Below are 24,550 nucleotides of genomic sequence, written 5' to 3'. Positions count from 1 at the left end.
AATTTTGAGTAGTACAGGGTTGGCCACTGGTAGAACTATAAAGCAGAAAGTTTATCCCAATCTCCTGGCACCCTTCCGGCCGGGTTTCAGGCCTGATCTCAATTCTGACCCTGCACATTGCTAAGGGCTTCAATGGTTGTGCTGAAAGCAGGTGCTGTGACCTTCAAAACTGTGGGAAGTGTCAAGAGTTGCCCCTGGCTTCCCAAAGGGGTCCAAGACCTCCCTTCCACCCCACTATCTCCAGAAAAAATTATGTTCTCTGGCTTAAGCTGTAGCCTATAGGGAGTGTGGACTCTGGTCACCCACAGGGCTGACACTCTGAAAAGGGACGTGCATGAGAGAAAAGAGGCATGTTCCAGGGAACCACTTGCAGCTTGCCACACTCACGCTTCCACACTAACAAAAGCTGCCACCGTCCCCAGCATGGTGAGCCAACCCAGCAGGAGGATCCCAGTTCCTGCCCTGGCCAGACAATGCGAATGGTATGCTATTATGTTTCCATTTAGGGAAGAGGGCTTCAGGGACAGTTCCTATAGACCCTGGTCCTTAACACCCGAGACTAGAACAGGCACGGCCCCATGAAGGAGCTCCCTCCGGCCATCCACTCTCCTCTCATTTCGGCATTTCCAGCACAGAGCCCACACCACTTCAAAGATCAATGCTTTATTTTCTCTGGCTCCAGTGTTACAACTATAGCAGCATATCAGAAACATCCCCACACGTAAACACACATTTCTCCCCTTCTTCAAAGACCTGGCAACAATTGAGAGGCAGAAACAATATTTACTACAGGCATTTGAGAAATTTAAGAAATAACACTTGCTCACCCATAGACCATACATTGTGCATCTTGCAGGTAGGAAGCAGCAGTACATTTGCAGTTCACAGACACAACCATCCTTAAATAAAATTAAATAAAACCTTGTTGGCATAACAATGGGTTGGAGATGCAGCCTTAGGGGCACTTTTGAGAATGTTGCTTGGAATAAGATATTAGCATTAAAAAAAGAAAGAAACCACACATAGAATATAGGCAAGTAAATAGCTAGATTCAATTGAAAGTTAAGAAAAACGCCATAGGGTACAGGGGTGCACACCTGTAATCCCAGCTACTCGGGAGGCTGAGATGGGAGGATCACCTGAGCCTTGGAGTTGGAGACCAGCCTGGACAACATAGTGAGACTCCACCACTTAAAAAATTAATAAATAAGAAAACAAAAGTTAAAAAAAAATAGTCATGAATTGAAGATTTCACTCATTTGGAAAAAAAATCAATTTTTTAGTCTAAATGAAAGGTAAAACTCTGATCTACAAGTGATTGAACATCAAATCATGCTTTGAGCAGAAGAGCTAATTCGCACACAACACCCTGTATGAAAGTATGAGTATTTTATTCCAGTGGCATTGCACAGCTGCAGATATAACCCCAAAGATGCCGGTGACAGAGTATGTGCCATGATTAAGCAGGTCACTAGGTGGGGGTGAAGGGTGGGGAGACATTTTCCTATTTAGCACTTTGTAATGTCCAAGTCACAATTGAAAACCCGACAGCAGTCTGCAAAGGATAACAATACCAACCTTGGAGATAAAGGCCAAAGGAGAAAATTAATTCCTACAAAATTAACAAACATTTTTATTTGTTCAGTGCTTCATGACTCTCAATGCTTTACCCGACCTCTTGACGACCAGGTTGGGCAGGCAGGACAGACAGGTGGCTACTACCAGCCAATCTGTCCCTCATCACACCCACCGGGCTCTCAAATCCAGTCCCTACCTCTCCTTGCATCCCCCTAACCAAAGGAGCGTTCCCAGAGAAGCCAACAGTTTCATTTCTAAAGACCACCAAAAGCAAATCCTACAGGAAATAAGAAATATCTTGCAGCTGTGTGGCATATCCTAAGTGGGCAAAAAGGGGTGGGTAGGATAATTCTTTTTAGAATTTGATTTAAATTCTGCTTTGGAATTTGATTTTTTTCCTCCATTCACAGAACTGAACACTATTTAACCCAAGGCAGGTTTAGAGAGCAGGTGTAAACATTCTCAGTGGCAGCATGGCCTACGTGGCTTTCTGCATCTCCACGTGGGAGGGAAGCTGGCTGCAACCAGTTTTGTGGGTGGGGAAGGGAGAGACTCCCCCCACCACCCCACCCCCACCAAGGTGGGACAGCTGGCAGCAGGGAGCTTCTCAAGGGGGACACGTGGGGGGCACCCAACGTGGCTCTTTCCTACCCTCATCTAAAAAAAGGAAGTCAATTGATTGTTTTATTATAAAACTTCTCATAGCTATTAGGACAAAAACCGATTCCCAGAGGCATTGTGTGCATTATCCCAAGATAAAAATGCTCCATGTGCACCTCAAGTCCTTCCCAGGCAGCAACACCATCCAAAGATGCCAGGGCCTGCGCCTCCCCAGTGAGATGTGCCGCGGTGACCATTGTGTGCGGCAGGAAGCAGGTCAGGACTGGGTGCACCAAAACGAGCACACACACGTACTTCCTGCTCACTGGTAGAGACGGGCTCTGCTGCAGGCTCAGAAAAGGAAACTGGGAACCTCGTCAGTCTTCCTGGGACAGAGGTCTGGCAGCACATCGAATGGTGCAGCTAGGGGGCACAGGCTTGTGTTTTCTCCCAGCCACGGTCTGACTCAGTAACGCACCATTTCCAAAAACAAGGATTTGAGGCCTCATGTTCTCAGGTGACACAGACCTGACAAGACTGCAGAATGGCTCTGGAGAAGCAGCTCCTGACTCAGGGGTGGCAGGGAGTGGGGGAATTAATGGTTGGGACAGGGCAGTGGGGACAAATGCCAGAGGTATGCTTGCTGGGTTTTTTAGACTCCCTGCACTGCACCAGGAAACACAGGAGGAGATTAGATTTAATCAAAACATACATAGACCAAGTTACCTGTAGTGCCTGAGTTAAAAGGTGGATGTGGAAAAAAGGATAAAGGCAGGATTTATCCCCATGACTGGCCCACAAGTAGCCAAGGGTTGGCGTATACAGGGCTTCTAAGTGCTGGCCCAGGGAGGCATACGGTCATGTCACAACAGTGGAGGAAAGGGTCTCGGTAGGTTAAGACAAGTCATCCTAATTCTACCATCCTACGGGGCGACAGATCCTGCCACCCAGTACGTGTGCCTGTGTGTACACAGCAGGAGAAAACATGCCAGGGCTGGACTTTGGTTCTGGAATTTTCAGGAAAGACAATGGGAAAAAAGGCACATGAAGGTGACTGATTGAATTGAATTAAAAAAAAAAAAGTAGCTGCAAATAATATATCATTATTTTGATTTTTCAACGTACCTTTTTTTCCCCCATAAAAAGAGAAATTCAAAATATAAACTTAATATTTATTATTTTACATTCAAGTGAGACTTCCATCTGGAGGGGGCTAAACACGGTTGTAGGCCACATTCAGCTGAGCTTTAGTACTTTGGTGCCTTTTTAGCTTAACCTGATGGAAGAATTCAACCCTCTCATTTTTTAAAAACAGCTTGAGAGTCCCAGCTGTAATACTATGTGTAGACACGAACAAGCACACACACAAATTCAAAAACTTCTCCATAGAAAAATAAAGGATAAACATTATCCATCTATTTTATACTGTGTAATGGAACTTTTATATACATAAAATTTTTTTTTCTTTCACGTTTGCAGTCACTGCATATTTTCTTCCCTCCTGTGTGATCTAAGGATCTAGGGAGGAGATTGCCACAGTGAAGCAGAAAAAGCTACATTCCGCCCGGGGAGGAAGAGAAAAAGCACTTTCTCGCTCCCCTTCCCAAGTCCTGCCTGTCCACCGCCACCTCGGATGTCCCTGCGGACGGCCTCCTGGTGAGCGGCCACCCCGCCCTCTCCTCTAAGGCAGCAGGGGACACAAGGCCCGCAGGTAGCACCCTGCAAAAAATGACCTAGGTGTGTGGGTGAGAGAGCGGAAGCAGGCACAGAAAGCCTGTTAAGAATAAAAGATTCTGGAATCGCTTCCCATAGCCTGTTGCTTTAGTATGGAGTTCGATTCTCCAGCTGGTGCTTCGTGAGGAAGTACTTGAAGAACTCATAGACAGACCAGGAGATGGCCGTGGAGGGCATCTGGTAGATGACGCGTGCCTGAATGCCCTTGAAGTAGCCGGCCAGGCCGTTGAGCTGGTACACCGTCCGGAAAGCATTGGCCATGCCCGACAGCCGGCCACTGATGTTGGCCAGGGAGAGTGCCATGTTCTCCTGAGTGTTGAGCAGGGTCTTGCAGACGTCCAGTGGGGTCGTGGCGGCCGCGGCGAGGGCCCCGGCCAGCCCGCCTGAGATGATGTGGGACTGCGGGTTGTAGCCCCGGTGGGGGTTGACCTGCTCTTGCAGGAACTCATAGGTGATGAAGTGGATGGACTGGAAGGGAATGTTCATGGTCAGCTGCGTGGTGTAACTCCGGTAGAAGGCCCCCAAACCCTCGGTCCTCCACACCGTCCGGATGCAGCTGAGGGCTGACCGGTGCTGTGAGTTGTACATCTGCAATCGCTGCTTCACGACTGTTGTCGGGGCCGCAGGGAAGAGCAGGCCAGGCGGGCGAGCAGTGGGCAGTGGGTTGGGTTTGGCCCCACCCCAGATCGGAGTGAGGTGGGAAGCCGAGCCATAAAGGAAAACAAGCAAGTTAGACATGCTGGTCACAGGCCACAAGGAATGAGCACACACAGCCCCAGCCCGAGAAGCCACAAGGGGCCAGCTCCAGCCAGTCCCATGTTAAAATTCCATTTTTATCTCCAGGACCCAGTGCCAGGAAGGTGGCTATTTCCTTAAGTTTCTCCTGTCGGAATCTCGCAAAAGCGCCCCCAAGCCAGGCAGCCACTTTGAGCTAGATTAGCTGATCTGATCTCCCAGCTCCTGGCTGCCCCTGGCAGGAAACTTCGACACCCACCACAAATCTGAACCCTGTCCCCTGCCCTGCCATCCCCAGCACATCTACTGGAAGCGAGTCCCCTCTCTGTCCTTGGGGTCTGTGCCTCTGACAGTGGTTTTAGCTTCTGTGTCATGGTACAACTAGAACAGAATTATGTCTGCCCAAGTTCAACGACAATCTCCCATGCAAACCCTGGCTCTGTGAATGCAAAAGTAACTGAGGGTTCACAGCACAAGAGGCAAATGAGCTTACTGTGGTTAATGGTCCCCACATATCGCCAAATGAATACATACAGTGTGCATTACTTTTAGAGAAACAAGGGCCTTAAACCAACAGTAACGAAAAGGGAGAGAGAGAAGAGTTAAGCCTCATGTTTCTCTCTTTAAAAAATACAAACTAAACCCTTGCTTGATTAACAGGGCTAATGAACTAGTCACTGACCAAGTGCCTGTATGAATTGCCAAAAAATTTTTTAAGAAGAATAAAAAAAGAATCCCAAGATATATAATATTATGTAAGTGAATATTTATTTAGGGATTTCAGGTTTTTCACTGAAATACTTCCTATAAGGGTCTCTCTCTCCTCTCTCCCTGACTACCTAAGAACTTCTCTGCCCCAAAGAGCACTCTGCCCAGAACACATACAGTGTCCTTGTTCATTACAGGACAAGCCATGAAGGCAGGTAAGTTTACTAATAAGGACATCACATCTCTTGAGAAGGATACTGTGTGTAAAATAAAACAGATCACAGGCTGTCTTTCTGACCTCTCTACTTTCTAAATAAAAAATGAAAACGCTGGGGAATGGGGTTTGCACCCCACCCCCCAGCGTATCTCACGCCACACGCAATAAGGAAACCCAAGTGGGTGGGACAGAGTGCCTGGCTCCACCTGTCCATCTGGGAAACCTCAGCACCCAGGCAACAGAGACTCCCTCCCCACCTCCAATCAGATCCATCAGGACCCTGAAGGCCAGAACAAGTCCCCTGTCTGCTAGGACATGGGAGGTAGCTGACAGCAAACAAGAAGGTTTAGCCTTCAAAGGCAAAAATAGACAAACTTAAATAACACAAGATTTAAAATGTTGAAACTTTTCTCTCTAATTCTCCCTTCTGGCAAGGGACCATTTTTGGACAGGGGAAAAAGGCACAAAGAGATCCACACCTCACCAAAATCCACTGCCAGGTATTGGACAGCCCATCTGATGGCATACCCCATACCAGCCCCCAAAGGGCTCACTAGTCACATCCAAGTAAGCTAAAGATGCTGGGATATACAGAAAGCTAACAGAACTTGTCTGCACAGCTGAAGTTTGCTTTATAATACTCCCAAAATTCAAAAGAAAAAAATAAAAGATAATATGGGAAGACAGCTAAAACAAAATGGCCCAATGTTAATTTCTGAAGCAGAGTGATGGATACACAACGGTTCATAATAATATTCTCTCTGCCTTCGCAAATGTTTGAAGTTTTCCATAATCTTCCAAATATTTTTTTTAAAAACCAAATTGAGCACAAGCCTTAATAAACGGCCTTGGATGGGTTCCCCCCCAAATTTGTCTAGAGTTGATAAAGGTTAACAAGAGCCAGGGGTGTGTATGTGTATGTATGTGTGTACATGCAAACGTGCACACATAGGTTTCAGAGTAGTGCAAAAGAATGCAAAAGAATCCCCAGGAAAGCTTGTTAAAACAGATTCCTGGTCCCTACCCCCAGGATTCTGACCCAGCAGGCCTGTGGGGGGGGGCTGAGAATTAGCATTTCTAACACCTCCCAGGAGATGAGATGCTGATGCTGCTGGTCTGTGTACCACACTTCCAGAAGCTGTTTCCAAGAACAGAAATACCATAAAGCTCAGATGTTCATGTCCCTTCTTGAGGCCTTAAATAACACAGTAAAGAATTCAAATCTGTTTGCTCTGAGGGGGGCCAGCAGTCACCCTGTCCTCCCACTGTTTTTCTGCCCCTCTGCCCGTCCCCTACTGCCCCTCCCTGGAACCATGAAACGTTACCTTCTGCTGGATTCATTACTGCATCGTGGAGCAGGGTGGCCATACTCCCAGCTATCCCTGCAAAACAAACTCCAGAAAATTACCCTCTCAAACCAGGTGTTCTCAGGAAGTTCCTGGAACCTAAAATCAGACGGGACCTAGGACTTAGCTTTCTAAGAAGCAAAACGTACTACCAGCTCCACCCAGGTGAATATGGACTCTTAAAACCCTAAAGTGATCAGGGAAATAATGGATAAAAATGGGGAAGATGAACAATGGCACAGTCATCCGCATCTTAATCTTGCAGAAACCTCTTTTTCTTTCTTATAGTCAACCCTGGGAAAAAAAAGCTAGACTTGCGAACACTGGGTGGTTCCCAGAAACCACGCTTCGTGGCTTTTTCCACTGTCTAGATTTTTATTCTCTTGTCCTTTGCCATTGTCTACACATTAACTCACTCTGACCTTAAGCTGGAGCAACTGAAGGAGATAATAGCCTATATACAGCTGGCATGGGGGAAAAAAGAAATCTTTAAGAAAATTCCTTGGTTCAAATCCAGGCATTTTTAAGAAAATGGGCAAAAGAAGAGGAAGTCGGGAAGATCTGAATCTGGTAGATTTCCAGGGTCAGTGTGCAAAGCTCTGATTCAACTGGGGGACGACTGGCCCTTTCCGGGGGTCTTGTGAGGCCTGGCTTCAAGAACCAGGAACTTCAAAAGCAGGAATCGGACCTAGAATTTTGCTTTTGGCTTTGGCTTTCCTCCCTCTGCGGTGACACTGCCTGGTAATTAAAATTGCCACTGGGAGGTGGGAACGCCAGGGTGACTCTTCAGAAATGCATACAATATCCCCCTCCCGCTGCACACTTGTAATTATTCCCAGAAAGATCAAAACGAAACCTCAGCATACACCACAATGCTGCTGAAACAGCGCTGGGAAGAGTTTGGCATAAAATGGGTTCTGTCAACGCCCCTTCAAGGGGCTAAACCATTACATGAGATAGTCTCAACAAAAGGAGGGCCCCAGCACCGAGGACTGAGAGGCAGCATCGGGGTGTGGCTCTTAATGACCGTCTCCATAAATGCCACTCATGGGCAATTTTTTAAAAGCAAAACAAATGTCTGCATGCCAGCCAGGTGCACTTATTTACCGAGGTTTGTTGATGGGAAGGATGCTTTTTGAGTAGAACCAAAAGAGAAGGGAAAAAGTTAGAGCTGATCACATCTAACCTCTCCAATGTTGAAAACTGAATTTGGCCAAACTAAGTACACTTTCCCATTCCATACCCAAACAAAAAGCAACAAAAGCCAACCCCACCCGAGAGGAGGACAGAAGTGTTCAGCCCTGGCTCAGTAGAACATGCCTTACACAAGAGCTGCTGGCCAACTTGCACCCCCACCCTGCCTCTCTCCCTCAAAACAACCAAACAAAAAACGATTTCAGCCCTTGCTCGCAGAGAGATGCAACTCAGACAAACGCAAGAGAGTGGGGGCAAAACTCCCAAATCCCCAGAAGCTTAAGGTGGGAAGGAAGGGCCTTCTGCGCTGGTGCGAGTCCTTTGTCAGCCATAAAACTTCTTGACCTTTTAAAGCTTAGTTAGATCTTGGCGTTGTAGAGACCTGTTGTACCAGTTTTTAAATAGTCTCAAAGAAGCTGTCCAGATAACTTTTTTTTTTTTTTTGCAATCCAGCATTCAAAAGTTTTCTTTCTATTCAGGGTTTTTCCTATGTCTGATCATTAATTGTTTTTGAAAGTTTAAAAACAAAAGAGCAAAGGAAAACCCACACAGCAATGACAACCAAAACACCTCTGTCACCGATCTGTCCCCAGGCTTCAGAAAGCGAAGTGGGGACGGAAAAAAAAAAAACAAGCGTGTGTGTGAGCCTGTGTGCGTGTGTCTGGGTGTGTGTGTGCACACACGACTCTAGAGTTCTTTATTCGTGAGCGAGCGTGGCGAAGACGAGGCGTTAAGGCCGCTGGGTCACAGGGAGGAACACCCCGGGGAAGGACGTGTTGAAGAAGAGAACTTTCTAACTCCAGACAAACGCTTTCAAAATACCGTTGGCTAGGTGGCTGTTTCCCTGGTGGTTGAAAACATCATTTAAAGTCCTTTTCATGTTTTCGTAGCAGGCAAAATACATGGCGTGGGCCGGCCCCGCACCCATCATCATCACGTTGAGGCCCCGCAGAGGCCTCCAGAAGCCTTCAGTCCGCATGATCTTCTTGAGCGCTCCATAGATGCTTGTGTACTGGGCTTTGGGATCGGGATTCAAGCTCTGCATTCGCGTCTGGGGGCGGGTAAGAAGAGAAAACAAAACATGGCAGTTAATGGGGACAGTAAAGAGGGAAAAGACCCAGAAAGAGAGAGAGAGAGAAAATGGTCGATTTTCACAATTTCACATGATCTCCTGGTAAAAAAACAAAACAAAACACAACATATGTCTTCTCTGCCTCCTGGAATAAGTCCCCAGTCCCTCTCTGCCCCCTCCCACCCAGACACACGCATTCACATAGATTTCATCATGTCCAGGAAAGGGAGAGAGCAGGTAGGGAGACCCTGCCCTGCCACTGGCAAGCTGTGTGGCCACTGACAAATCCCTTAACTTCTCTGGGCCTCTGGACCTTCAATTCAGAAAAAATGGGGCTGTTGCAAGCAGCAAACACATGTGAAAACCCTATAACTTGGAGTCCTAGATACATAGACACGTGATTATCCTACAGTTACCACTCAGGTTCTGGAGTCTTCTGTGTCCTCGCTTACCCGAAACCTCTGTGCTCTGAAAGCGCCTGTTCAGTCCCTGCCATGAAATCTTCCCGAATCCTCCAGCCCTCACCTGCCTCATCACCCCTAAATATGTTTTATGTTTTGTTTTTATAAGTTCACGGTTAAATATAAATGGTCTTGCTCCCAATTTCTTCCCAAGTGCAGTCTTGTCTCCTTAAGGCAGAGACCTGACTTCCCCTGCTGTGATTCCAGGTGCAAAAGGCACTTGAGCAGTGTGACGGTTATTTTTATGGGTCAGTCGGGCTGGTCCACAGTTCTGGTATTTGATCAAAAACCAGTCTGGATATTTCTGTGAAGGTATTGGTATTTTTAGATGAGAAGAACATTTAAATCAGCAGACTCTGAGGAAAGCACATTGTTCCAATAAACATTGGGTGGGTGGGATGTGTCTAATCAGTTGATGACCGCAGAGGAAGAAAACCTGAGGTCCCCCAAGGAAGGAGGAATTGTTTCCAGACTGCCTTAGGCTTGAACTGTGACATCAGCTCTTCCCTAGGTCTCCGGCCTGCCCCCCTGTCCTGCACTTCCTGGACTTGGTCCCCATGATCATGTGGGCTGACTCCTCAAAGTCTCTCAATCACTTGAAAGACAGACAGATTTAGATATAGCCATCTGGTTACATAGAGCTTGAGATCTCTCTCTCTCTCTCTCTCTCTCTCTCTCTCTCTCTCTCTCTCTCTCTCTCTCTCTCTCTCTCTCTCTCTCTCCACACACACACACCATACTAGCTCTAATTCTCTGCCGAGTAGAAAACCCACATTGGCTCAGTCCTACCACAGCAGCAGCCTTCCTGCTGGTCTTCTTCCCTCCCTTCCTCCCCTCTCCTTCATCCTCTTCCTCCCTTCCTCCCCTTCCTCTCTCCCTGCCTCCCCTTCCTCCCTCCCTTTCTTCCTTCCTTCTTCTACTCCCCTGCTCCCCAACACACAGTCTAGAGGAGAGGCTCTCTCCAACTTTTGGCAAGGAAATCCTTTTATCTTCAAAGAAAATCATACGGAAAACTGTGACTAATACTGTGACTAAAAAGGAAGAAGGTCTCCGAATGAAAATGGTCGAAGAGCCCTCCTCCCACCACCCATAGGGCTCCCTCTCACTCCCCAGGGCAGAGACCCCCAGGTACCCCAGGGATCAAAGGAACAGTGTGAAACCAAGGACCTGAATTCGTGGTCATTTTCAGATTCCAGATTTCACCAGCTATTAAAACCACCAGAAAATAGGCACACTGTTGCCAACTTTTTATTTTGCCAAGAAAGGACACAAAAACAATAACAATACAAGCAACAATCACCACCGCCCTCTCTTACAATCATTTCCTAAAAGAAAGGGCATTTTTAATGCTTGAAATAAAAGACTACCTCTGATTATAAAGCTGTTCTTTAAGTTAGATTTAGCTTCATTAATAACTTACCACTTTTCCCCTTTTTTCCTACCCAGGGTGGTGACAGCGTCCTCTGGCCTTACCCAGGGCAGCCGCTGGACACATGGGCTCCAGGGTCCTGGGAGGGGGTAACCTCTGGGAATGGACAGGGTCAGAGTCCCTGTACTTTTTTGTTTTATTCATTGATTGCTAGTCTAACACTTTTCAAAAGGGATTTGATGCAATTTAATAAGAGGATACATTATAAGCAAACAAGACCAAAGGCAAGAGAAGCAAGTGAACGCACCAATTGAGAGGGTACCTGAATCAAGAGGGCACCTGAATAGTGGTCACGACACCTCCACTTAGCTCCTGAATGGCCCGCTGGCCAGAACAAATGAAGAAGGGTACACAACACACAGCGCTCATAGTGGGAAAGAGGCAGCGAAACTGCTCCTTCAGGATATTTGAAATCACTTAAGTTTTAGAGCAAATATAGTTTTGTATTTCACAGGCTTTTCTCTTATCATTGCCCTGATACAAAGCAAGGGCATGATGCAGCAGGTGGTATGACGTGGTGGTCAAAATCCCAAGCCCAGGAATCCAAGAGAACTGGGACTGAATTCAGACTCCATCACTCACAGGGGGCCCCTGGGCAAGGGAGTTATTCATCTAAGCTTGAGTTTCCTCATTTGAGAGACGGCTGAGAACATTAAATGAGACAATATGTGTCTAAAGCCATCATTATTGAATAAAGGCTTCACCGAGGAGCTACATGAAGGTGATTCATTGAGAGGCCAAAGTAACACATTTCTAGTATCTGACCTTCCAGGGTCTAAGCCCTGCAGAGGCGGGTCGTGTCTCTTACAGCAGATCGCCAATGCAGAACACGATGGACTCATCCTGGGGGCCCAGGAAGTATCTGTTGAAGGCATGATGGATGAACACACCCAACTTAGGATACCAACTGGGTGAAGGGGCAGAGTATCTCTCAGCCCACCTCCTCTAAATGTGTGCCACGCTTTCCAGAACTTAGCTGTCCTTGCCATCACCCTGATGTAGATCTTCCCTGTCAGTATGAAGTCAAGTTCAAGTCCACGTGTCACTCCCTTTCTCAAGCCTGGGTGTGATCTGCTGGGCCACAAGCAGAGCAGGGCAGGCCCCTGGTGTGAATTCCTTAACCTTGGGGTGTAGCCATCCTCGGCTGGAATAAGCTCCCAAGGAGCCATTGGGGAACAACTGGCAGGACTGGTGTCAACAATGATTGTCCCCACCCCAACCCCTTGCTATATGTGACATCATCAGGTGGGTCTCTCCTTTACAAACCTATGCACATGTGCCAGCTGGAGACTGGCACCACACCCAAGACTGAAAGTGAAATTTAGGATTGATTTCTCAACCTCCTCTACCATTTTAATTAGGGATGCAGCAACTGGAGTACAAATTACTGAACCAGAGTGCACCACCTTCTATGGAAATGACAAGGAAAACTGGGCACCCTCACACCCTCTAGGCTATTTAATGATGTGCACTCTGGACAGGGGCAAGTGACCCAGTCAGGCCCCCACTAGGCCCACCACAGCCAGACAGGCCAAGTTTCGGGCCAGGGCCTCAACTGTCCTGCGGCGCCTTCATTTCCTCCACATGCCTTCTCGGAGCACCCACTTGGGGTGGGCACCAGCACACAGAGGGGAAAAGAGAATGGGGGAAATGGGAAAGTGTGTGATAAGAGGGGGTGGCACAGACCACCCAGGGCACCGAAACGGAGTACAGAGAAGAGACCAGGAGGGATCAGTCCAGCAGCATCCTTGGGGGTGAAGCAACAGGGCAAAAGGTGCGCAGCTAAGAAATGAGGCAGAAGTGGCCAAAGCTGGAGTGTCCAGAATCAATTTAGTCTCTTTTTCAAAATTTTTGGTGACTCTTCCAGTAACATGTAAAAATGAAGGCTGGGCGTTCCCTATCCACCTTGTGGATCAGAGAGGGGAAAAAAAGCCAGGGGTGAGTGGAAGCAACCTGAGTGTCCATCGCCAAGCGAAGACATACACACAATGTTGTCTGTCCACACAGGGACTATTATGAAGCCTTTAAAAAGGAAGAGAAATTTGACACAGGCTACAGCACGGATCAACCTTGCAGACCCTGTGCCAAGTGAAATGAGCCGGCGACAAAAGACAAATGCTGTGTGATCCCACTGCTGTGAGGCTCTGGGGGAGGCAGCGTGGGATGAGGGTTGGCAGGGGCTGGGCGAGGAGGGACGGATGGAGAGTTAGTGTTTAATGGGAACGGGAGTTTGGGTTTAGTGGAAGGAGTTCTGTGGACAGATGGTATTGACGGCTGCATTAACAGTAAAAACGTACTTCATGCCGCTGAACTGTACAGTTAAAAATGTTTAAGATGGCAAATTTTGTTACGTATACTTTACTACAGTTTTTAAAATACAAAAAAAAGGAAGTGAGGGTGGAAAGGAAGAAAAAGGAAATGAATGAATCAGGATGCACAGAGTGGGGGCAGAGATTAAAAATAAACACACACACACACACACACAGGAGCACAGAAGAAAATGGAGACACAATTTCACAAATCACTTTTCCTGTCTGGGTTTCAGTTCCTGCCCAAGACTGAGCTGTACCACTCTTTCTTTTTCCTGACAATCAGTTTCTCTGTTTGCATTTTACCTGGAAATTCATAACACACATAAGCAAGTTAAAGGCTCTGGGAAGTCCTTCAGGAAAGAGACCTCTTTAACTTGGTTTTACAAGGCACTTCTTAGCTGTCTGTAGTTTGTGTTGGATGCAAGCCTTTTTTCACTTGATAATCAGTTACACCTTGCAAGACACACTTGTGAGAACACAGCTGTAGTCAAAGGGCACCTGGGCCTTTGAAGCAGGAAATACAGAGAACATCCCGGTGTCAGGGAGACACACCCCTCGCTCCACGCAGAGAACTGTTAGCAGGGAGCAGCCTGAGGCAAGCCAGGAGACAGGCATCCTCCATGCCTACCTACAGTAGAAAATGTTCTGGCCCAGAAACCAGGAGACCTGGGTCTCTGGCCTGGCCCTGCCACTTGCGAGTCCCCTCCAGCTCCAGAGCTACCACTCTATAAGGGGAACTCCAAGGCAGGGACACTCCACAAACTCCCAACAAGGCCAGATGGAGCAAGGGGTCAGCTCCTTACTCAAATTCTCCAAGAAGATGACAGAACAGGAAAGGCTTGCCTTGCTGGTCAGTTCTCTCAGGGAGAGGAGGAGGGAGGAGGGACAGTGGAAAATGTGTGTTCTGTCCCAGGTGAGCTAGGGCAGGATCATGTAACGGACACCAGGCCCTGGGGAGAGAATGCACCCAGCCCAGCCCAGCCCTGCCTTTTCACATGGGGACCTGAGGCCCCAGCAGGAGCCTGGGACCCAGGCCTAGGGCCAGAAAAGCAGAGAGAAGCGGGCAGGTGAGGCCTAGTGGGGAGCCTGAAGAGGACATGCCAGCCAGCCCTGCAGCACCTGTCACTCGGCCACCAACTCCCTGCCTGATGTTGGGGCTGCTGCTGATTTCCAACCATCCTTTGTTGATTTCTTAAAAAGAAAAAGCTTCCCACGTTCAAAGTACACACGGCACTTTTAAGAATCAGAAGACCATGAGAAATCTACTCCTTTGTTCATCCCAAAGCATTTGCTGTACGTCCCCTCTGAACCATGTGTATTGGGGCCCCAGGCAGCAGACAAACAGCACAGGGGACCAGGGCTGAGCTCCAGAGGTTGCCCAGCAATCGCCATTCTAGAATTTCTCCCAGAGAAAGGAATATGGTTCAGGCACCTAGAAGGTGCTAGAAAAATGCCAAATGATGTTAGCCTCTGCCATCCAGTGTCTGCCTCACAATTAGAAACTAAATTGGCAAGTTTTTTATCCTGTCTGCCAATCGTTCCCAAGCTAAATCAAACCATGGTAGAATGCCTCAGCCAGAGTGTGGGGCCAAGCCCAGCACCCCCTCCCCGTTTTCCAAGCTTCATCCTACAGCCCTCTCTGGCCAGCACCTCTCCCACTCCCCCATCAGCCACTGCGGTACTGTGCTGGTGACCCTCTCGAGACACAAGGCCAACTCCCATCCACAGCCAGGAGCTGGTTCCTACAGAGTCCTTCTCCACTGAAACCCCTAGGCAGGAGACCAGGAGGAACAGGCTTTTTGGCACAGTGCTTTCTGGAAAGGATTGTCTTCCAGAGTAAAGCCACAAACCCCATCCAGGCTTGGAAAGCCCTGTCTCACCTTCCAGAATCCTCAGGAGGCACACGCTGCAAGTGCAGAAACCCAGACCACATCAAGGAGCACCACGCACAGTAAAACTGTCGCCACTCCCAGGAGGAACCTGCTCCCTGCCTGTGCTCCTCTATGGAAGACAGACTCGTAATCAGGCTTGTGACAATCACACCCTGGCCCTCTGAAAACCCATGTTAAGACATCACCCAGCATCATTCCCACCCGCCACGAGCCAAGAGTGGAGCAGGGCAAATAGTCCTTGAGGGGAACTACAACATTCACAGCGCTCTGAAGCACGAGAAGCTGATTCACAAGTTCAAAATCCTAAATCATGTCTTTTTTTTGTACATCTCCCAATTGGCAAAAATACACACACAGAGAATATACATACATATATATAAATTCATATATATGTATATTCTATCAAAAGGAAAATTTGGTCCTCTTAAAGTGTATAAACCAGCAAGACAAAAATGATTCCTCCAAAACTGGTCATTGCCCCCCCTTAAAAAAGGGGGGGATGGGGAAGCATGATCACATATTACTGTCCCACGGTGGGGTGGTGCAAGGGAGTTCCAGGTATATACGTTCTGAGAAAAGCTTCCAGCTCATTCTAAAAAGCCCCCGCTAAGAACCCCTATTTTGAAGCAAGCAAAGAGGCTGCCTCTCTGAGAAATCAGTCAGAAAAGGTACACCAAGTCAAAACAGAGAGCTGAGACCTGGCGGGAAACACTCCTCCAGCTAGATCAAGTCTTCTCAGACTTCCCTGCCTCACCTAGAGGAAGGCCAGGCTTCCTGCAGCACTTGGTCACCCTGATGCTGGGGTGGGGGGAGTGGGTTCATACATGTGAGAACAAACCATAAAGGCTCTTCTGCCCTTTCACTTACATCCCACGGAGGTCCCAATTTTTAGAAGGTCACATTTGTCCTGAACAGACCAATCACAATCCAATCTCCTGGTTACCTGCCACCTCTGAAGTACAGGGCCTGGACCACAAAGGATTCATGCCACCTGTCACTCATGCTCTCCAGACATATCCTGGAACCTTCAGGACCCACTGGGGCATGCATCAGGGGGCACTGCTGTTTCTAGGGACAAAGGACTCCGTGAAGAGTTTCCATCATGCATTCAGTGGAAAATACCAATTCCACCAAGACAGAGATAACCAAGTTCCTCAGCCTCCAAGGGAAGAAGCCACAGCACCAAACCCAGCTTCTCCTTGGGACAGGCTGCAGGAGGGCATGCTGCAACATCAAAGTCCATACCCTAGATCACGTCCAGCCAGAAGAGGGGCCAGCTAGGTGGCACCTAGAAAGAGGGACCAGATGTCAAGCCATAAGAAATAGAGCTGTAACAACAATCCCTTCTGTGCTATTTGATTTTGTGACTATGCATACATATTACTTTGACTGGAAAAGAAAAAGACAATAGTGAGATATGGGCAGAGAGGCAGCCCCAGTGGCAAAAGAACAACTGTAACATTGGATGGTCAGCAGATGTTTGCTGGAAGAAAGGCAGGTTGGGGCTATGGAAGGCTCTGAGCACCTTGCTAAAGAGTTTGCAATTTACTTTATAGTCAGCTGTGCTGCACACAACAGTGATTGAATAGGAGCTATGCAACGCCACACAGCAAGTAAGACAAATGGGCTCCCCCAGATACAGAAGGCAGCAGGCCTCTGCAACAGAAGCCCCCCCACACACTGGGCCACTGGACATGCTGGCTGCTCTCTCCAAAGCTGCAGTCACTTGCAAGGCCACCATAACATTACACACCACTTAGGTTTCCCCCTCTGCCCACAGGCAGCAGCTCACCACCTTACCAGTGGCCCAAAGGACGCCATTCCCACATTCCTTGACCCTAGGAGCCAAATCTGGTCTTCTCCCCTTCTCTAAACAGTCCCACAGCAGGAGGAGGGAGGGCTGAAAGGAGCCATGCCTGGACAGGTGAAATGTACCCAGCACACACTCAGAACATCCACTTGTGGCCCGCCCAAAAGGATTAAATTCTCTCTGCCATACAGGTGGGGCAAATTCCCAAGATGCCAGGTAACAGGGCTGGGATTTCATGGCTACAATAGTGGCCTCACTGGGAGACAGAAAGGGAGGGGAGAGCACTGGGCTGGAGGGGCAGAGGCTGGGTCACAGTTCTTTCTAGTCCCACATCCCGCACTAATCAACTGTGTGGCCTTGGGTAAATCAACTTGCTTCTCTGAGCCCCCAATGCCTCTATTTACAAATAATTATAATAATAAAAATGGTAATATTTGCAGCTAGGAAGCCTCATTTTACAAGTGGGGAAACTGAGGCACAGAGGGGACAAGCAACTTTCCCCAAGGTCACAAAATACAAAAGCAGGATTGGAAGCCAGGTGGACAGGCTCCACGACCTCTCCTGTAGTTGCTAAGGGCTCACAGATGAGCTCCAGCTTCCCGCCTGTCCCCAATAGCTCTGCTTCCACGACCGCATGAAGTCACACATATGCCACCTCCTATGTGCCCATCCTTGGGGAAATCCTCCCTTGTTAATTAATGTCCACATAGCCCCAGGCTGCAAGCAGTACACTCATCGGCACAGTCAACAGCCCAGCCCCATGGAGGGCATACGACTCACTCTGTTCCACAGCCCTGGCCATCGGCTCGGCCACTGGTCCCTTCAGGACTGAGCAGTAGTGGCTGGTTCCATACAAACCCATCCTCTGTCCTGGAACAGAGTTTGAAGACTCACCAGCTAAGGTCACAAGCAGGGAGGCATCTTGACAGACAAAAGCCTGGCGCTTGTCAGTATTCAAAGGCTCAGACTGAAATACTCTAATAGCCAGCCTGCTTTAAGGAGGGAGTTTAACCACTGCTAGTCCCCTGGACTACCCAGGGCCTCCTTGTCCATATCACTGGCTTAGAAACACCCCACTGACAAGTAAGGACAGGACGTCAGAGGCAGACCTGAGAAACGCCTCTTCCTCAAAGGAAGAGGCCTATAGGTGAAGTTGCCAAAGCATTGAAAGGCCACATGGGAGAACAAATGCAACACCTGAGTCCACATCGAGGTACTACAGAAGCACATCAGCCCACCCCAAAACAGGACACACACTGTGTGCCGGGTGACGGAGGGACAGAATCCAGGCACCTGTCTCATGCTCACCAATTCCCCACTGGACTGTCCACTGCACCCTGGTAGCACCGGGGTCTCAGCCCCAGCAAGTTTTCCCTTAACTTCAGAGCTCTGCCACCCATCCAGCGCCCCCCACTTTGTTTTGCTAATGAGTCAACAGTTAATACTTGCCCAGGTTCCAGCCTCCAATTCCCAGACCTTGACACTGTGACCAGCCTTCCACCATATTTTGCAGAAAATCCCAGTCACAGAATCTCAAGGAAACCTAGTTCAACACCACCACCCCTCAAACACTCACTTACATTCTGGTTAGGAAAACTAGACTAATGAGAGAGCCAAGTGCCACCACTGGGAGGGGGCTGGGTTGGGCTGAAGGGACCTCCCAGCAAGTGGGGCAGCCACCCTTCTGGGCACATGCCCTGGGGCATCAGGGAAGCCTGCAAGATCCAGTCTGAAGTCTATCCATTCACTCACATACCTGAGGACACAAAGATGGCCCTGTCCTCACCCACCTCCCCATCGAAATCCTATTGTATTTTACAGCTGCATGAACTGGGATGAGTCACTTTATTTCCCTAAACTTTAGTCCCCTCATCCGTAAAATCCTCCTCCTCACTTGCTTCCTGAGATGAATAAAGGAGAAAACTTAAGTGCATCAATCACCTAGTGCAGCACAGTAAGTAGGTGCTCAATAGATGTTTATCTTCACTGTAAATATTTTTAGAAAGGCTGCAGTGTGTTCCTACCTGGCACGAAGAAAACCACCACCTACGTTAATACAAACGGCTGCGTTCTCATTAAGAACCACTGTAGCCAAAACTAGCTTAGTCTTGCTTGGAAGGCATGGGTGTTTTTTTTCTGCTTGCTGATAAATGGTTGTTTGGCACAAAGGATTTCATTGCAGGTTTGAATTGAATCCCATTAGACCAGCAGTCCCCAACCTTTTTGGCACCGGGGACCAGTTTCATGGAAGACAATTTTTCCATGGATGGGGGAGGGCCTGGGAGGGGTCATGGGGGTGGGCAGAGCTCAGGTGGTGATGCAATTCCCGTTTCCTAGCAGGCCACGGACTGGTACGCGGTACCGGGCTATGTCCTGGGGATTGGGGACTGCAGCATTAGAGTACAGAACAAAATGACCATAAACCTCACAATAGACCTCAGGGTCCCCAAAGGAAGCTACCAGCCACAGAACACTGGTGTTGGGAACCCCAGGCCACAGTCCCTGCATCCTCCCAGTGACGAGACAGAAATGAAACCCTACCTGATCCCTTCTGACCAGCACAGCTTGACAAAGGGGAGGCGGCCTCTGGAATGAACACACGGCCCCAGGAAGGCCCAAGGCCGGCAGAACAGGCTCTGGGGCCTCCCCCACATCTAAATCCCAGCTCTGCAGCTTCCTCCCAGACGACCTGTGTCTTTGGGCAAGTTACTGCTTCTAGGACCCTGTTTCCCTATCTGCCAGTAGGGCTCATGATGGCCCCAAACTCCACAAGTCTCCGTGAGGGTTACAGCAAACAATGAAAAGCTCTTGGCATGGGGTCTGGCGTGCATCTGCCTGTTGATTTTATTTCTGTTTTTTTTGGATAAACAGCCAATTCCTAGAAGGATGTCATTTTTGCTGATTCCGTCAGAAGATTCCCATTGTGCAGGAGGACGCCCTCCAGGATCAGCCCTGGCAGGGCAGACTCACCGCAATCACCACACCCGGACACCGGAGTGCGGCATGACCACCTGAGCGGCCCTTCCCTCCTGAGGCCCCTCTTAACAGAAGGGAAACCAAGGCCTGGCAGAGCAAGGGGATGTGTCCATGGCAGCCTCGTAAGGGGCTCTGAGCCCCATACGTGCACCTTTCTTCACTAACCATTTCTAAATAAGCAGACCGGCCTGCTTAAATTAATCCTGATCACGTAGCAAAGGAGACTTGGATAGCTAGCTGGCAGGGATTATGCAGGGAGAATCACTATTATCAGTTTACACAGACCTAGAGAGTCCCAAACAGAAGTGCTCACTCACCTAGTCTGGCTCCTCAGAGCCAAGGCCAAAGTCTAGGGGCCTTTGACCAGTGCTAAAGTCCGGGGCCAAGGCTGGGCAGGGCAAAGGCCCTCCCCCTGCTCAAGCTTCGCTACCCTCTGAACTGTGGGAGACTCACCCCAGGGCAACAGCCAGATGCCAGCCAACTTCAGCTGCTGGACTAGGCGCAGGGAAGCCCTTGGTGGATTCTGCCCCCTCTCCCATGCTACACGGTTGCCCTGGAGGACTCAGGCCTCCCCAGCCCATGGGTGTGGGCAGGCTTTCTGGTCTCTCCAATTCTGGGTGCTACAGGGCACCAATGTTCACACTGAGTGTGTCTTACTTTACCAAACAGGGCAATCCTCCAAACTGTGCATCTATGTGTGAGCATGATAAAATGGAGAGAGCCCTGTTCGAAGAGTTGGAAGACCTCAATTCCTGTCCAGCTCTGCCACCAAATCCCTAAGGAACTCTGTGCAATCACTTCACCTATCTGGATATCAACTGTCCACGCCGGACAGTTCAGGGAGCTGGGCACCCAAGAAGCCCCATGTTCCTCTCCCAAGTCAGGTGTGGCCCTGCCAGCTTGTACAAGTCCAGCTTCCACGCCCTTGGTGGTGACCACACCCTCCAAAGCACGCCCCACTATTAGCCCATTATGCACAGAAGAAAGGATTTTTATAGCAGCGCTGTCGCCAGCCTTCTCTTGCTCATTCCTCCACTTAAAATTACATCAGGTGGTGCGTCTGTGTGTCCAACTCCCAGGAAAGCTGGAGAGAAGCGTGAAGAAAGGGCAGTGCCTGCCGTTCATGGATGTCATCTTGGCACCCAGCACCATGCTCACCAAAACACATGCTCAATGAACAACTGCCAACGACGCAGAGCCGAACTAAATTTCACCCATGGCCAGGTACAAAGCAGGTTTTTAAGCCCCAAATTCTGTTTGCAGTAGATCTGGGTCCCCCAGCGCAATGCACCTGGCCACGGTCTGGGGCCCCCTGCGCAGGGTGCTAGCTGAGAATGTGAGCCCCACCAGGGCCGGCTGCAGCGTCCAGGGATGCTACGGACCAAAGTAGGGGCGCAGGGTAAATTCCCCAGATGTTACGCAAACACTATCAAATTATCTCTGTAACACGGGATGATTTACATGTAGTTGGCACCAGGTTGGTGCCAAGTCACAGCTGGAGGGGATGTTCTCCTTCTTTCTTCACACGCCCTTCCCCTTTCTTACGAGAAAAGATGGCAGGATGCACGAAATGCCAGTCTTGCTGCTCTAAGGGTATGGAGGAAGGAGCCCAGAGGTAACAACTGGCAGATGCAACTTTCAGTGCCCAGGACCCACTTGCTAAATTTAAGCTAGACAATATGTACAAATTATTGCCTAAGCTTTTGGAAGTTTTACTGGATGCCAAAGGGAACGACAGAAACCCTCAATCACGGATTAGCTTTTATGCGGATGGAAACCCTCTCCCTGGAAACAAGGAGCTCAGGGGCTCCCATTTAAACCAGCACCATCTGATGAGCCGGGACTCCAGAAGTGGGAGGAGGACACTGCCACCTCGGATGAGAGTGAGACCCCAGACTGCAGAAGTCTTAGCCAGTAAAACGCCAGGATCATCCTACCAGAAAGTTCTATCCCGCACCTAAATGGCAGCCTGCCACCAGGGGCTGCTGGACGAGGAAGCAGGTGTCATCTTGGCCTTCGAGGAGTTTACAGTGTTGTTGGGGAAGGAAAAAGTAAACTAAAAATCCTACAAATAAAAAATTCCAAGGTTTGAATGTCATGAAGCAAAAGTAGAAGGTGTCATGAGGACAAATGCAGGGGAGCTGATTTCAATTTGGGGAGGGGTCCTGGGAGTGGCTACTAAAGGCTGGAGGGGGGTCAGTAGGTGAAGCTCAGGCAAGAGGGACTTGGGGCACAGGTAGGGCCAGTGGGATGGGGACAGAGGCCCTGAGGAGGCCGGTGTCACCTGAGGCCTGCTGCACCCCAGAAGGCAAGACATAGGGACACAGAGCCCCTGCTGAGCCCTGAACACCAGTGTAAACAGGGCATTTTACCCATCTGTTCAGTCCTGAACTCCTGCCTTCCTGCCTTGGACTCAGGAATGAAGGAGAAGAATGGGAGGGAAGAAATGGAGTGAATGAAGCAAGAGCAGGTTTTTCCCTGTGACATCTACTGGGAGCTCCATGCTGGGGAAATGCCGCAGGGAGACTCCCCAGCTCCCCAACCCTACCGGTCCCACAGACGCTCCCCGGAATGAACGGACTGTCTGGGCTCACCCCGTCTGTGCCTCTGGCAGTGCCGGGCGACCTTGGCCAGGCCAGCTGACCCCTGGATGACTCAGCTTCCTGGTAGTGAACTTGTGAAAGGTCCCGGCAGGAAGGAGTCAGAGAGCTATAAACAGGGCCTTCCAGACGCATCTGCCACACTTCTCTCCTTGAACCCAGGGAGGGCTCTGGCAATTCAGCATTTCTGGAATTGCCTGGGTGAACGGTTTGCAGTCTTAAAGTGTTGTCATTGGAGGTTTCAAGTAGATTAAATCAAATATCATTTCTAGGCAGGCACAGTGGAATGTGGAGGCAAGCAGGACCCTGAAATGGTACATGGGCGGCTGGCTCCTCCCTGCCCCTCGGTCCTCTGGCCAAATTCCAATGCAGGGTCTTCTTGGATTCCTCTTCAAAGCAAAAGTGCTTGTGAGTCTGTATTTTACAAGCAAAGTCAAAATAAGGAGCCACAAGTTGTACTGCCCCATGTAAATCAGGAGTGAAAATTTTAGAACTGGAAAATGCCCAAGAGACCATTTAAGCTTTAGCTCAATCTTGCCATTTCACAGACGAAGAAACCAAGACTCAGACGAGTTAAGTATTTTTCCCAGGGTCGCTTGGTTGGTGGGAGGCTGGTCATTTCAAGCTAATTACAATTCACTCTAAAACGCAAATATTAACATAAACATTCTATGTGTGTCTATACGGGAAGACGTGCCTTTGCCTTCCTTCTCCCATCCCTGTTCCACGCCCTCCAGCCAACTGCGAATGGCCAGCTCCAGATGGACAAACACTCCCTGGGTTCTCCCTGCCCCTTAAACTCTGGCTGCTCAGAGATCAGAAATCTGTTTCCAATTTAAAGCGCCTTCTAGTAGAAGCCCAGCTTGGTTTTTAGGGTCTGAAAGAGAATTTCAGAAACTTTCTTATGTTTGGATGATCAGAAAATGCAAAAGATCCTTGAAAGAGACAGACACTCAACAGAAGCTGAAAAACAAGAATTCTTACCCAAGGTCAGGCAAAGCGTCACCAGCCAGCCCACTCTCAAAAGCCAGCGACAGAGGGAAACGCACTAATTCCAAGGGTAAACGGAGCCTGCTACCACCCACGGTTGTACTAACATGCATCCCATAATGGCAAACCGCTGCTTCAACTCCTTCTCCACCTCCTTCTGAAACTTGACTTTGGGGGGAAGAAAATAAGTAGCCGAGAGTTCATTTCAACTTGTAAATATATTCTTTATTGTTATATTGTTTTTAAATTAAACATTTCTGAGCTGATATTCTTGAAGCCCTAAGGTCTAAATATAAATCTTCGGTAATTTTCTAAGTAAGTGAATTTAACACTACACTCTTCCTGGCCTACATAAATATATGTACATTAAAATTCAGTTATTGCCTAAGAAGCCAGATTCAGGGGGAAAAAAATCCATTAACAGAGAGACATCCAGGCTCACATACACTTTAGGGTTTTAACCCTTTTGCAGACAGCCCTTCTCCCCCACAGGGCATTTTCTAAGTCTCCACAGTAACCCCGTCCAATCTTTGCAATCGTTTCTTCTGAGTGACAGCTCTGCATTGTCTAAGGACACTGAAAAAGGTCCACACATGTCCTCCTTCAAAACACCCAGCAAACAGATCTAGCAACAAAGACTTCCTATGTCGAGGAATCCATGGACACAGAAACAGAGGTGGCACTGGGTTAGCAGGCTGGTGCCTGTGTCGCTGCACTGGCCTCTTAGAGAAACAGGACTCAGCTTCCAGAAGCTGCAAGATCCGGGAGCTTCTGTCTACACGTGGATAAACACTAGGAGGCAAGTCCTCCAACTCTGTCCTGGGTCCTTCATCAAACCCAGCTAACTGAGCACTTGGCATTTTATAGGAGGATCCACCTCTAAGAGAGGAGGGCTA

General features: G+C 48.8%; 1 protein-coding gene across 2 annotated transcripts in view; it reads right to left on the bottom strand.

Moving 5' to 3' along the window:
• Window positions 1–647: 647 nt before the first annotated feature.
• The window catches only part of SLC25A37 (solute carrier family 25 member 37), a 38,156-nt gene continuing 14,253 nt past the window's right edge, over window positions 648–24,550 (bottom strand). The window contains exons 2-4 of one of the 2 annotated variants that reach the window (XM_012739352.2): window positions 8,935–9,163; window positions 6,898–6,954; window positions 648–4,520 (exon numbers count right to left, since the gene is read on the bottom strand). In XM_012739352.2, the coding sequence (XP_012594806.1) occupies window positions 4,000–4,520; window positions 6,898–6,954; window positions 8,935–9,163 (807 nt within the window). In that variant the 3' untranslated portion in view covers window positions 648–3,999. Of the gene's footprint in view, window positions 4,521–6,897; window positions 6,955–8,457; window positions 8,910–8,934; window positions 9,164–24,550 lie in introns of those variants that run through there. The other variant, XM_020282632.2, reaches the window with a different exon arrangement.

The sequence above is a fragment of the Microcebus murinus genome, chromosome 24 (genome assembly GCF_040939455.1).
Source record: "Microcebus murinus isolate Inina chromosome 24, M.murinus_Inina_mat1.0, whole genome shotgun sequence".
Taxonomy (NCBI): Eukaryota; Metazoa; Chordata; class Mammalia; order Primates; family Cheirogaleidae; genus Microcebus; species Microcebus murinus.
The sequence above is the reverse complement of the archived record's forward strand: the minus strand, read 5'-3'. Positions and strand labels throughout refer to the sequence as shown.